The sequence below is a fragment of the Chlamydotis macqueenii genome, chromosome 20 (assembly GCF_036417535.1).
Source record: "Chlamydotis macqueenii isolate bChlMac1 chromosome 20, bChlMac1.mat, whole genome shotgun sequence".
NCBI lineage: Eukaryota > Metazoa > Chordata > Aves > Otidiformes > Otididae > Chlamydotis > Chlamydotis macqueenii.
In genome coordinates this window covers 5328750-5342366 of record NC_141575.1, presented here as the reverse complement: position 1 = coordinate 5342366, position 13617 = coordinate 5328750, and the positions used below count along the sequence as shown (strand labels likewise).

The 13617-nt window shown below is 39.5% G+C and overlaps 1 protein-coding gene across 2 annotated transcripts in view; it reads right to left on the bottom strand.

Moving 5' to 3' along the window:
- The window catches only part of MED27 (mediator complex subunit 27), a 90353-nt gene that overhangs the window by 10337 nt on the left and 66399 nt on the right, over window positions 1–13617 (bottom strand). Inside the window, exons 5-6 of one of the 2 annotated variants that reach the window (XM_086764096.1) lie at window positions 7987–8094; window positions 1543–1584 (exon numbers count right to left, since the gene is read on the bottom strand). In XM_086764096.1, coding sequence (XP_086620222.1) covers window positions 1543–1584; window positions 7987–8094 — 150 coding nt within the window. The remainder of the gene's footprint in view (window positions 1–1542; window positions 1585–7986; window positions 8095–13617) is intronic. The other variant, XM_086764095.1, reaches the window with a different exon arrangement.

The window sequence follows — 13617 nt, the reverse complement described above, 5'->3', positions numbered from 1 at the left end:
CCCACTGACTGCCAGTCTGAAGGCCATCACCCGGGCCTGAAGAGAAATTTACTCTCCGTATTTGCGATTCAAGTCCTTAACTTGGACTCCTAAGCAAACCTATACATTTACTCTACTGTGTTATCTTGCATATAGACAATTAAAATTATATAATAAAAAACTCATGATTTATTTTCTTTTAACACAAATTATGGCAATATGACTTAACCCTTCCAAGTTACTCTAAACTAAAACATTCAGGAAGACAATCTTACGCCCAAATGAGCTTACAACTAAATACACGTATGGGGAAAATGAGGTGATGCACTTTAATTACACAACTTTAAAGTAATATTTGCAATGGAATAAATTTAAAGTATACTGATAAACAAGTTATGAAGACATACGCTGGTTTACTTCCCATGGTATTACCCTACTTGACATGAAATATTTTTGAGGAGCAAGAAAAAAAGCAAGAATATTTAATCCACTAATCTCTGGCGTAAAGAAAAACTCCAGCAAAATTTCGCTTTAATGCTAGGCAGGGAGGGAGAGCAACCATCCTCCCCAAAAGCTATCCTTTGATCTCTAGCAGGTTAATATCATAGGTCTAACGTCTTCCCTTCTGACTGCATCTGAAATCTTGGAAGGAGGATGCACCACTACAGCCAATACGCCACCCTTTTGACCCCTGCTTTTATGCCCTTTTGAGTCCCTGACCCCCATTTGTTACACTAACTACAAAAGCAGATGAAAGGAAGCTAGCGCGCTAGCTGGGGACTCAGGCTCCTTTTACTGTGGCTTGAAGGGAAGGAAACCAGAATTTAAACCCGAATGAATCTGAACGTACAGCATTTTGACAAGAGACCTTCAAAGAGATATCTTCTCTTCCCTGCCTCAAAAATAGTGAGATAGAGATCTTTCCAAAATACACTTTAACGTTCTCAATAGTTTTATACTCATTGCTCCTGTTCTCTCATCGGTCTTTTCTTACTTCTTGGAATGGCGCTCATTTCAGTGGGTTATTCCTTTTGCTTACACCGTCATGGGAAGAGAAGCAGGCAAAGTAACATCATGGAAAAAATTTCCAATGTAATTTTGGAAAGTGAGTTCTACTGATTTATTAAACTCGATCCCCCAGGAAAGGGGGGAAACAAAAACCAATGAAAATAACAAACCAAAACCCAAATGAATCTGAAACAGTTCTTCCTCCCTCAAGAGATTCAAGCTAGAAAAGAGTACTTGAAGATTCCTCACGAAATTTTAAGGCTACAGTAGTATAACCTCCAATATCCTATTCCAAACCATGGACTGGAACTGTGATGAGAAATAAATCCAAATTAAATAACAGCAGAAGTTATAATCTTTTCTATTCACAGTTTTCCATTATTATGGATTATTGTTTGTTATTTGCAAGTTGTGATGACAAAGGAATAAATGATGAATGTATTAATTTATGTAAATTAATGAAATTATTAATTTATGTAAAGGCCTAATATATTTACAATAACGTCCACATATCTCCTATATGCACTATGTAGAGAGAAACGATGTGGGACTTACCTTCTGAAAAACTTGGTATTTGGATTTAGACCATATGTCAAGCTACAGTAGGAAAAAAAAAAGTTATACATTACTACATGTGACTACTGAGAAAAAGAAGTTAAACAGCTGTTCAAATTAAAAGAGCAGGCAAACAGATCGATGGAGACGTATGTATCAGTTCACTATTTTGACCCATTGCATTTACCTGTTGCAATTCAAGAAAGGGAATTAATGACATACAATTTCTTTTGCATTGCAATGAAGGATGAACATAGTTCAGCACAGTTTCAGTAAAAAAAAAAAAAAAAATCATATATACAAGACCTGTTGAACGGACACATTCTCTTTTTAAAAAGCAAAATCTTCATTTGTATGGGGTTGTGGCCGATCTATGCAAATATTCACCAGCTTCAGTCTGTTTCTAAAATGAGGGCATTTTTACCAAGTTTATGCTTGTCTTGTGTCTGAATAAGTGATTCAGTTACAAACGACACAAAGAACGTTTAGCTGAATTAAGCCAAAGCAGCGGTCTACTGAGGCTAAATAAAACTTCCCTTAGGAAACTGCATTTACATTTGCAGACAGAAATCCCACTAAAAGAGATTTAAGGTTCCAGATAACTGCACACATCCATGACTTAGATGTGCACTCCACTATAGACAAACTAAAAGAACAAAACTGAAGTTTTACTAACCCCAGTAACCAGAAGGTAAGGCTGTCCTTGCTAAACAACCAAATGGCTCACATGTTAAACAATTTCAACTGACATGCTAACGCTCTTTTAGCCCAGCCCTGTGGAATATCTTTTACTCTGTCAAGGAAAAGTAGCAGGAAAAAAACAAGAGGAACTTCCATCAGTCCCAGACTTGCGAATTGCTTTTTTTTTTTCCTACAGATCCCACTGTACTCAACAATTTCATATGCACAAAACTTGGCACAGAGAAGGTGTCTGCTACAGCATTAAACTCCAGAATTTCAATCTAGACAAAAGAAAATATTTTTTGAGTGAATTTTTGAAGCAGGTGTAGCTCCTCTAGTGCTTGATAATACAGTCAGACATATGCTTTCCCACAATGAGGGTTTATCTCCTTTACTAAAAAACACAACCGATTATTTTAATTCTGTGTTATGATAGTGCCCATAAGTTCTAGCTGAATTTACAGGTCTCCTAAAAGGCACAAAAATCAGAGTCTGAAATGAAAGAAGTCATATGGAGTGAGTAAAACACACTAGATGGAGTGAGGAGAAGGATGCTGAACCTAAGTCATTAATTCACGTTGCTAAAAAGGTTCAAAATGCTCAAAGTTCTCATTTTTTTTTTAAGAGTAACACTGTTAAATGGCCCATTTCTAAATACCGGTACAGAAGTGACTTGTGTGAGTCCCCAGACCTCAGTCTGGATAGGAGGTGACGTTCAAGACTCTAAAAATCACTTCAGGACAGATGTTTTCTGGCTTAGTACCGCTGACCTTGCGTGAGACCAAAGGCAGCTGATGTCTCAATGCCTTTTCCAGGTTAGACGAAGACAGAAGTACCCTGAGCCATGTACCTACAAACCTTTTTCGGTTTGCTGGTTCTTAGGGTGGGATCAAGAACCTGTGTGAACACCAACACCACTCATATTCTAGAGCCCACAAGCAGTGGTTCAGCCTGGACTTGGATCTGAGCTCGATTTAAGAACAGACCTGTGCCTGTCGGGAAAGAAGCATCACATTTCCATATCAGAAAAGTCTACATTCAAAAATAAAAAATTAACGCATATTTTTTTTTTAAAAAAACAACTTATTTTCATGTAATCTAAGGCTTTCTTTGGCTGCAGACAGAGTTGCTATAATTGGAATGTATATATGGTTTTGCTAATCTCTAGTGATCAAACCAAGTATGTGATCCTCTCTAGTTAGGCTCAAGACCTAAAAAAAAAAAAAAAAAAAAATCCACTTCAGACGATGCATTAAGATGAGTCCAACAGGTTCTGAATGTTCATTAGCTGGCATGGAGATTGAAAAACTGAAAAAATAATGAATGTCTGTCTTACAGACATCATGTTATCCAAGTTAAAGAAAAAAAAAAAAGAAAGAAAAAAGAAAAAGCCACCAAACCCCCCAAACCAGATGCATACATCCTAAATGACTGCCCACCTTTCCCCCTGAACCAGAGGATTAAGGCAGAGGCGGATTAAAGAATGCATCGTTATAGGTCTATTATTCTTCAACTTTTCACTTTCAATCAAGACACACATTTGTAACTAAAAAACTGCTGAAAGCACAGTTTCAGGGCATCCTCTGCATGTGAATTAAACTGGGGCTTTTTTCCCAGTGCCCCACTCTCCCCACCCACCCCCAGCATAAGTAACAAGAGGCCATTTTCTGAAGGTCGTCTGAACGATTTCAAAGGCGATAACAAATCAGAATGTTCCCTGCATCTAATATCAAACAGGTCCGGTGCCAACACTTATTAGAGAAATCGGATTCAACCCCCCCTTCACCCAAACACACACACATCCAGCTTTGAAGTGGAAAGAATGCAGGGATCAGAAATTACCCGAGAGACAGCTCTGCCTGTCTTTGAAGCTTTCCTTTGATACTACCATTTCTTTTCCTCTCTTACGCTAGGAGGCTAAAAGCTGCCTTTTCTTATTGATATGGGGTAATTAATGAAGCCATAGCATTAACATAACCCAAGTTCCTTAACGTGGTAATTCAGCAGAGACACTTATATTTCTTTAGTTAAGTCTAACAGATGCAAAAATAGGAATTTGGCGAGGCAGCAACGTTAAGTACCCATTCTACGTACGCCCCGTCAAGGTGGTTCTTGGTCTCTGCATCCAAAGACAAGCAGAGTATTACCATGCCAAAAAATCTCAATACATTTTAAAATTTTTGTTGGCAGGCTAGGGCTACTAATGGTTCAGCTGACAAGAAGCCGGCCCGGCAAGGGTGAGCTGCATAGCTTCATTTATTCAGGAATCAGGACAACTCTAGTAATTAATTACTATCCATGGTTAAATTCCAGTGCACAATGAGTACGTCAGTTTGAAATTAAGGGTGGCACGGTGCCATCACTAAAGCCATGGGGCTAATTAAAATGCATCGGTAAGTGGTGGATGCCATGGATGAGTACGGTGAGCAAGAGAGGCTGCAGAGCGATCAGCATCCAGAACCTACAACATGACAGAGGCTGCCAGATCTCACCTATTGTTTTTGCAAAGTGTCACCAAAAATGTCTAAGTTATACAGCTGGCAACCTGGCAAAGACATATTCTGCAGGGTTTGTGAATAATTCATGAGAGAAGTACATGAAGCACTTAAGAAATGCAATGATTCTTCGTCTGTATAAGCAAAGCTTGAAAATAAAACCCCAGAATGCAGTGTCTTACTTTACTCACTGCAAGCTTAAGACTTCTATTTTCTCACCTTAATTTTGGAAGTATTTAAATCTGTAAGAGGAAGTACCCAATTTAACTAGACTTCAGTACAGCACAAACCACATGAAGCTTTCATGTCAGCACCTGTTAACCTACCCAGAACAACGTACAAAGCACACAGCAAGTGTGCAGTATCCAGTAACCTGGATAACGCGACGTCAGCCTTCCCAAGTAACTGCTAGTATGCCACCACACGCGGTTCCACAGCTATGAGAAAACACCCACATTCGTATTTTTCTAGACTTGCCTAATGGACCAGAAGACTATCAACACCTCTGCTGTTTGTACTCACCTCTTCCCTTCTTCCCAGTAATGCAAAATTTGCTAAAACAGTTGTACTTTCACAGATAAATGATGACTCCCCTTATTCACAAGCAAATCGTCGGGTTCTTCTGCGCACAGGCCATTTCTCACTTATTGTCTGTGCGATCATTCTGACTTCTGATGATGGCCACTTCCTCTTGCTGAATACTGTTGAACACATTTTGCTGCCCCAAATCCCGCTCCAAATGGAGAAAGCCCCCCACTGAATTTCACTCCTGTTACTTAAAAGACCTTCTGTCTTGTGCAGTTAGGAGCAATACTCAACAGACCCTCGTTCAGCTTTTTAAGTCTAAAGAAGCAAAACGATGCTGTGTCTTACTCAGCGTCCCTTCTTCCACACGGCTTACAGAAAAGACAAGAGCTTCAAAATCGCCATATTGCTGTGATATCACCTAGTTACTCTTACCTCTGCTGTTTACAAATATTAGATGCTTTCTAGGAATACATAAGCAAATCCCTAAACCAGCAATAACTGTGTAAACTGCTCACTGGAAAAACAATCACCTCTTACTGTGATCTGAGGGTTCCCTGTATTTTTGTCATTTAATAAAGAAGATACTCACTGATCTCCTTTTTCCGTACTCTTCTGTGTCTCTTCTAAATACTACTGCATTTTTTTTCCCCTATCAGGCTAGAAACTGAGAAGCTAGAACAGAATGGTGAAACCTCACTGGAGTACTTTCCCAACAGCATCTGTTGTGACAGAGAAGGAATTGGAATGGACTGTGTTTGCAATTGACTGTAATCGCTCATTCCCAGCAGGCACAATACGTAAAGCGAACCATTGCAAGAGCACAATCTTATTCTTATTCTCCAATTACCAGCGTAGTTAATTAGTGAAAAAGAGGGAGCTCACTGTTTGTCAATATGTGCTCCAGTTGGCAAAACTAGCAAGCTACGCGTTTAGTCAATTTTCCAAGCCAAATTTACTCATGATTTAGGTGGCTGCAACTCCCATGCTACTTAAGTCAAATGAAATGTTCCTATTTATACCTAAAATGCAGACTTTCAGGTTTGCGAAAGCCCTGGGATGGCCCAGCGGAATAGCAAACTGCCGTGGAAAGGTCACAGGTTCATGCAGCCTTGTGGGAGCAGTCACACAGCCTAATTTTGGACACAGAAAGCTAAATCGGTAGAAAACAGACTCCCCTGCAGATTGCCTTAAAGCAAGATAAGCCAGGTGTGAGCACCGATGCTCTGGGGAAGCTGAACTGCTCCCCACTGAGAGCAGAGAAAGGTTAGTGCCCCGTGCCCAAAGCTGGCCCCGGTGAGCCCCGTGCTCTCTCTCTCGCAGCAAACGACGACAGAGAAACTGTACAGGGTTCTCAAGAGAGTTAACCTTGAGCTAAACAGAAGCCGAACGCCAGATGCCAAGTTACAGAAAGGAACTCTTACTTAGCTTTTCAGCACAGATAGCATTATTGTATTTCAAGGGAGCTTCAAAGGAAGCTGGATTCATGAGAGAAAATGAGCACACTCAAATGAAGTGTGGCACAGGAATCCATCAAGCACTGTCAGTGCTCTTTAGGCAGACTGCAATTTCAGTTCTGAGCAGAACTTGGGGTGAAGAGGGGCTGGGGCTAGCAGTCTGTATTTAAATGCTAATACACAGGGAGCATGGTGCAGCTGCTTCTGCAGCAAAATGGTATTAAACCTGTGTATTTGAATAATGCAAATCAAAATCAGGCAAGTTTTATTTTACTACTTCTTAGGCCAACCCCCCGCCCTCTGAGTGAGAAAATCTCAGCTGGGAAATGCAGCTGTACTATTCCCCTCAGCAGATCAGCTCCCGGCCTTTTCTTAGAGAACAGAGGTTCAGGCTCAGAGCCGCTGAACTCCGGGTCAGTACACAACGTGCTTCTGTGTGCTAAAACACAGTTATCACTTTTGAAAGGGGAAAAAAAGTCTCACCTCATTATAACATGGCCTATGGGTGCCAAGTACTCATCTTGATATAATGAACTTTTTGTTTTAATAGGCTTCATAATCAGAGGAGAAATCTCCAGAGAAAAAACGTGAAACATGGAGGTATTTAGGACTGTTACTGGCAAAGGAGAGTCCTGGCGGATGGCTCGGTAAGAGAGACCATTCCACCCTGAAAAGAGAAACAAGCTGAGCTGAAGGCCGTCACGTCCCGTTAACATCTTCCAATGCGCTAAAGAGAGCCATATGGAGTGTGTGCAGCCTGGCAAAATTTGAGGGTTCAAGCAGGGTGAATTGTTCATAAAACAAATCACTTGTGGAAGCAGGTACCACTTGCTTTAATAGCTGCTGTTCAAGATGCGCGATTACTGACAAGCAAATTATTGAGGACTGCCTACCAATGATTTGCACAGATGCATTTATCAAGCTGAGCACAAAACTACCCCAAGATTTCCCAATGGCTCTCAGAAGAGAGAACTCCGGGCTACTGATGTTCTGGTGCACTGAAAAAGTGTTTTCTCAGTAGACACTATTAATGAGGCAAATGGGGTCTAAGGTGATAAACCAGAAACTCAAGCAAGGGCTTCAGAGGTTAGAAAGAACGCAGAAATTTGGGTATGAAAAATCCAAGCAAAGCATGACAAATTTAAACCTGAGCATTTTGCAAAACATCCACAGAGTCTTTTAACAGTTTTACGTTTCTAGCATACTCATGATGGGATTCATGTTCTCTGTCATCTGAATAGAAGGTAAAAAGAAAACTGCATGTTGCTGGATACACAATAACCTACCTTGCCATCTTCAGTATAGACATTTTCGTTGTACCCTTTCACTATTGTCCGGTCAATGAAGAGGCTCCGCATCACCACTATCACTTTTAACACTTTTCCTAAGGTAACCTGTGAAGAACAGAAGGACAAAAACAAGCTGAAGGAGAGCTGACGGTGTCTGAATTCACAAAAACATCAAGTTAACAGCTTAAGTTGATGCAATTTCAGTTTTCAGCATTTTATAGACAGACCAAAATAAAAGATCTAAAACCACTGTGTGCGTTATGAAGAAGACATACACTATAAAGTGCAGAACAAACAAACATTCATTTGCAACAGAAAATGGTATGAATTCACAGAATTCCCTTGTGCAGGCATGACACTGCCAAGCAACTCTCTCCATTTTATTAACACCACAACTCAATAACTTGTCAAAAGCAATGAGCAAGTGTGATTATTTCTGATGTATTTGATACTCTCCAATGCAAGTCCACTTAGAGAAAAATAATTTGAAAGAAGAATCAGACTCTTCTAATGCTAGCTTTCGAAAGTACACCATGAGTTTAATGGAAAACATTTTAGGTCCAATAAAAATGTAAAATAATTTAAAGGAAACTACAGATAAAAAGTAAAAAATGTTACTTTTTCAAAGGTTTAATTTTCTTCTGTGAAAGCAGTAAAGTGTACAGAAAAAAACTAGTATCATGGAAAACATACAGGGTCAGTTAAGAGCATAACAACACAAATAAGCATACATTATATTATTAACAAAAATACAATAATAAAGGCATTTTAATCTATAAATCAATTCACCTCTCAAAGATGAACTTGCACTTCAAAATTGTAAAGATGTGTGTTTAACAATAATTCTTTGTGTTTTGCTATACAGAGATTATTACAGAGCTTTTCCTCACTCACAAAAGCATAAAACTGAGATTAAAAAGAAACAATTAGTTCATTTCAATATTTCCCTCCCAGCAGTGGCTCATTTTCCACTGTGTTCCAACACTTTGTCCAGTATAGATTAACACACGCTAGAACAATTGTTTTTTTTACTGCTAGCCTCAGCAGACGAATCCACACCTAAAGAAATCAGTCAGTATGCATCTTCATTGATTCGTTACACATTTTTCCTTTTTAACTCCTGCTAATGACTCCTACCTATTACCTTGTTTCAACACGCGTAACCTCAACCTGATGCTGACTAAGAGATTAACAGGCAAATCAAGTCTGAAGTGCCAAGACGCTTTCCCCCCTCAAGGAGGAAGACGGAAAATCTGGCACAAAGACTCCATCTCAAAGCTGATGCAGGGACCACGCGGGAGGAAGGTTAGGATGGGACACGGTGCCAGGAATGGGGTGACAATACAGAACTTGGCGAGCTGTTACCCAAACTACTGTAAATACTGCTGATGGTAATCACTCTATAGCAGGTCAGAGTCACAAAACCTGAAAAGAAAAGATGACAAGTCTTTGGCATGGGACACGGAGGAAGTAACTCTAGGGAAGAAGAGGAAACAATAGGGAAGAACGAGTTGACAGCAAGAAAGAGGACAGAGAAAAGAGAAGGGAAAAAAATAAGAGTCAATGATAGACTTCAAGAAGACAGGCTGCTAGGCATAATTTTGCAAGAACACAAGGAGAAAACGCAGGTCAGAAGAATAGGTAAATTTTTGAAGAAAAATCTTCAAAGAAAGTTTGTATCAAGGCCTGAGCCACGTACATATCATGAACAGCTTTTTCTGTTTCCTGTCCTCTTACAATAGATTGGGATTTTCTGAACATGAATGAAACACTACATTACGATATCAGCTGCTGTGAATTTGGGTCTAAAAGCAGTATCTTGCTAGAATACTCTGTAATAAGACCTCGTTGGTCTGCAAATAAAGGAAATGGCAGAGTTATTTCAGCACCTACCACTGTATCAACTACGTTAAAAATACAAAGTCATGACCCAGAGGTGCCCAATCTATGATGCTGATCATCCACTGGAATCAAAGACAGTTTTGTCATAACTGCTAAGATGAGGAAATGGAGCCACTTTCAAAAAAGCTGTCCCCACATTTAGAGTTAAGTTTTTTATTTATTTTTCTACCTTAGCAGAACTGGCACTTTGCTAGGATACAGGTCTACTGACAGAACTGACTCTTATAACTTCACACTAGGCATCAACCTTATACAGTAAAATTAAAAGGAGGAAAAGAGGACATTTTAAACAAAAGTAAATCCTCTTAGTGGAAGAGCAAAAAAGGCCGCCCTACAGACACCCAGACCCAGCTTTATGTATAACATTTTCTATCTTCATTGTCTTCACACACTTTAGCGGATGCTCACTTCTTTCCCCTTCCCTCACATTTTGCATTCATGGTATCTCACATTGCTGCCAGGTGGAAAAAAATTTGCATGAATTTGACATGAATCCTGTGTGGGATGTTCCTGAAAATCTTCAGAGTGAACACTGGAACATAACAAGCTGAAAAATCCCATGTTTGGCATTCCAGCTTGCTTGAGTATACTCACTGCTAGCCTCAAACCTCCCCACAAGGCTTACCTGCACAAATGCTTTCAAAATGCTTCTGCATTAGCTCATTGCCTTTTCCCAAGGCATTTGTTTTCATACCCTTCCAGTGATTCACTCCACACTTTCAGAATCCGTCACAGCTACCCAGACCCCAGCTACATCATCCAATACTGAAAGGTCAAATCCTGCAGACTGGCCCGGGACAGCAGCCTCCATCACCCGCTTCCTTAAATGTCCAAAAAGCAGGGTTAAGTTGTCTCCCACATGTGTAAGGAGCTGTGTAAAACCATCCTTAGATAGCTACCTGAGACCGTGAGCTCCCCGGGAAGGCACTACTGCTGCAATCTCAACTTACCCAACGGTTTGTATACCGGGGTCCACTCCAGGAGCAGGGGTACCCAGGTGCTGTGGTAATACAGATGAAGGATAGGATACACAGCAACTTTGGGCAAGTTAGTGCTAGGCTGTCTGAATTTGCTCTTGCAGTGCTCTGGCACTGAAAGAGAAAACGTTCCTGTTTTGTGCCACTGCCACTTTAACATGTGATTCCTGTAGGTTTTATACTGGCTGGAAGAGAGATCAGGACTTTCAGATGATTTCTGCAGGATTGTATCATTAGTTCAGTCTGACAGAAGCAGAAATTTCGTATAACTAAGTGTAGCTTTGAGAAATTATAGTTCATAATTTTAACAGCATTGAAAGAATGACGCTAGTAGTACAGCTACTACAATGAACAACTGCCTGTCACTAGACTGGATGATGCTGTTAGATTTGGAAGCCACATTATGCTCCACAGCTATTCTAGGGTAAAGCACATTCCATATTGTACACAAAAAATGGGATACTCTATTTCTTCCTCTAATAATCAAGGCTTGTAACTGTTTTCAGGAATTAATGTTTTTCACCTCAACCGTATTTTACAAATGATGTTTTCCAGCAAACCATTTTCTTTCGATGGCTGCTCAATTTAGCTAACTGAAGCCCATGTTCGGAAAAGATCTATGTATGGAATATAATTTAAACCTACAGTCATACAACTGTGTCCCAACAGATCACCCGGAAGAAGGTAATAAAAACCTAATGGCTCTGGTAAAAAAGTAGTTTGATAGTTCTACTCTGAGCTCCAGTAGTGCAGGTCTCTCCTTCTGAAGGTCAAGACTCACCCACATGGTCCCAATTTAATGGACACTGAAACGTCCCCGCATTTCCACTGATATCAACTGAAAGAAACTTCTTTCATCATACCGAAAAGATACCTTTTGGTTGTGACAAAAAGGCAACCATTTCCTTTCTAAGCTAACTTTTCCTATTAAATTCAACTTCTTCTGTCGATACCCTGTTAAGACAGCACTTGGCTTTTTAATATTTTGCCTGAAGGATATATGTCAACTCGTCCTTGATGTGGCAAATTTTAATTCAAATCAATACGTGTACAAGGTCACTTTAAAATTCAATTAATATGAATGAAAAAATATGCCCCACAGTTCTGTGAGCCGAAAATGGAACAGTTGCCAGTTAAATACTTTCTGTAGCTTCTGTTTTGGTTTGTGCAATAACAATGTACTTCTAACTTCCTTTTAACTAAAGTACACTAAATCCAGACAGTTAAGTTATTCATAAATCCCCTGCTTCCTAAAATGGCAAACTCCAGAAGTAGGTAGGACAGGCAGCTGACTGAAATCTGCAATATTATGCAGCTTTTCTGATATATAAAATAAAAATCTTCTTGAAATATCCCAGTTTTAAAAATATTTGTCTATCACCAAGATAATTCTCAAAGAGCATATGACAGACACTGTGTGCCAAGAAAGGGGGAGGGGGAAACAGAATAATCAGTGAGAATGGCTTAGATAATTTCTTCTAAGACTGTTAAAAAAAGTTCCCATTTAACATCACTTATGATTGGAAAAAAAATCAGTATCTCTCCAAATAAGTGAGAACTGGGGTCAAAATTAGTTTATGAAACGTAAAGGATCTAAATTACGCCAGAATTCTACCTGGAGGAAATAGCTTGAAATCCTCTCCTTTAATTTTGCCTCCTCACTACAATTGATAGCAGATGAAAAGCCCTTTTATGAACAATTTTTAAAAATGCATTAACAAACATTCTTTCTTCAAATTTATTTAAAATTTCGATAGTAGGAAAACGCATGCTGACCACACCAAGCTCCAACACTTTGCAAAAAATTCCCAAAGCTCCAGATTTCCTCTCAGCATCCCAGGGAATCTGCTGCTGATTTGAGCTGCAGATGCTCTGCAATGCAGAGCTAAAAGAAAAAAAAAAAAAAAAAAAACACATTATTTTCAGTTAACATGGGTAACTCCCTGCTTGTATAAGAAGAAGCACAAGTTTGTATGTGTTTTTGTTCACCTTAGAAAGCAACATCAAAACAGAGGTGTAACCAAGCTGCACCTATTTCCAGCAAAAGGCCAGACACTGCTTCCCATATAGCCAGCCACAAGCTTGTCCTCCCACTTGTGTATCTATCTTAAGTGATCAGGACAATGCCTGCAAATCATATATACACACTGAAAAATAATGTTTTGTATTAAAAATAAAGCAAAAAACCCCAAACCATCCAGACTTTCAACTAGTTATTTTTTTTTTCCTATGTCTCATCTGCTGCTGGTATGAATGCCGCTCTTCCCCTCACATGCTCGTTATTCTTTAATGATGCCTATTTGTAAATAGCAAGATAAGATGCAATTAAGCCATTAGAGTCTAAATAAACAAACATACTAATTAGGCTCTTTACAGGGATTTATTTTTTTTATCTAAGGGCTGGAATTTACCTTTCATTAGTCTAACTTAATTGCAATAGTGCACAACAAAAAGTCAACTTAAATAAAGGACTTTAAATGATTTCACGATATTAGGGATGAGCTGGTGATCCTCTCCCTCTGTAAGATGGCACACTCCCTTAATAAGGCACACAAACTGGCACAGAACATTGTTCAAAGCTTAAAAGACAGATTTTGCCAGTGGCCAGTCACATCTACGGAAGGGCCACCCCAGTCCAGCATTGCTACAGATGATGAAATGGATTCTGTCTGTCTCTTTTTCCACTCTAAATTATAGCACATTACAAATTTTACAGGGATGAAAACGATGTCTGATCCTGCAGAACATA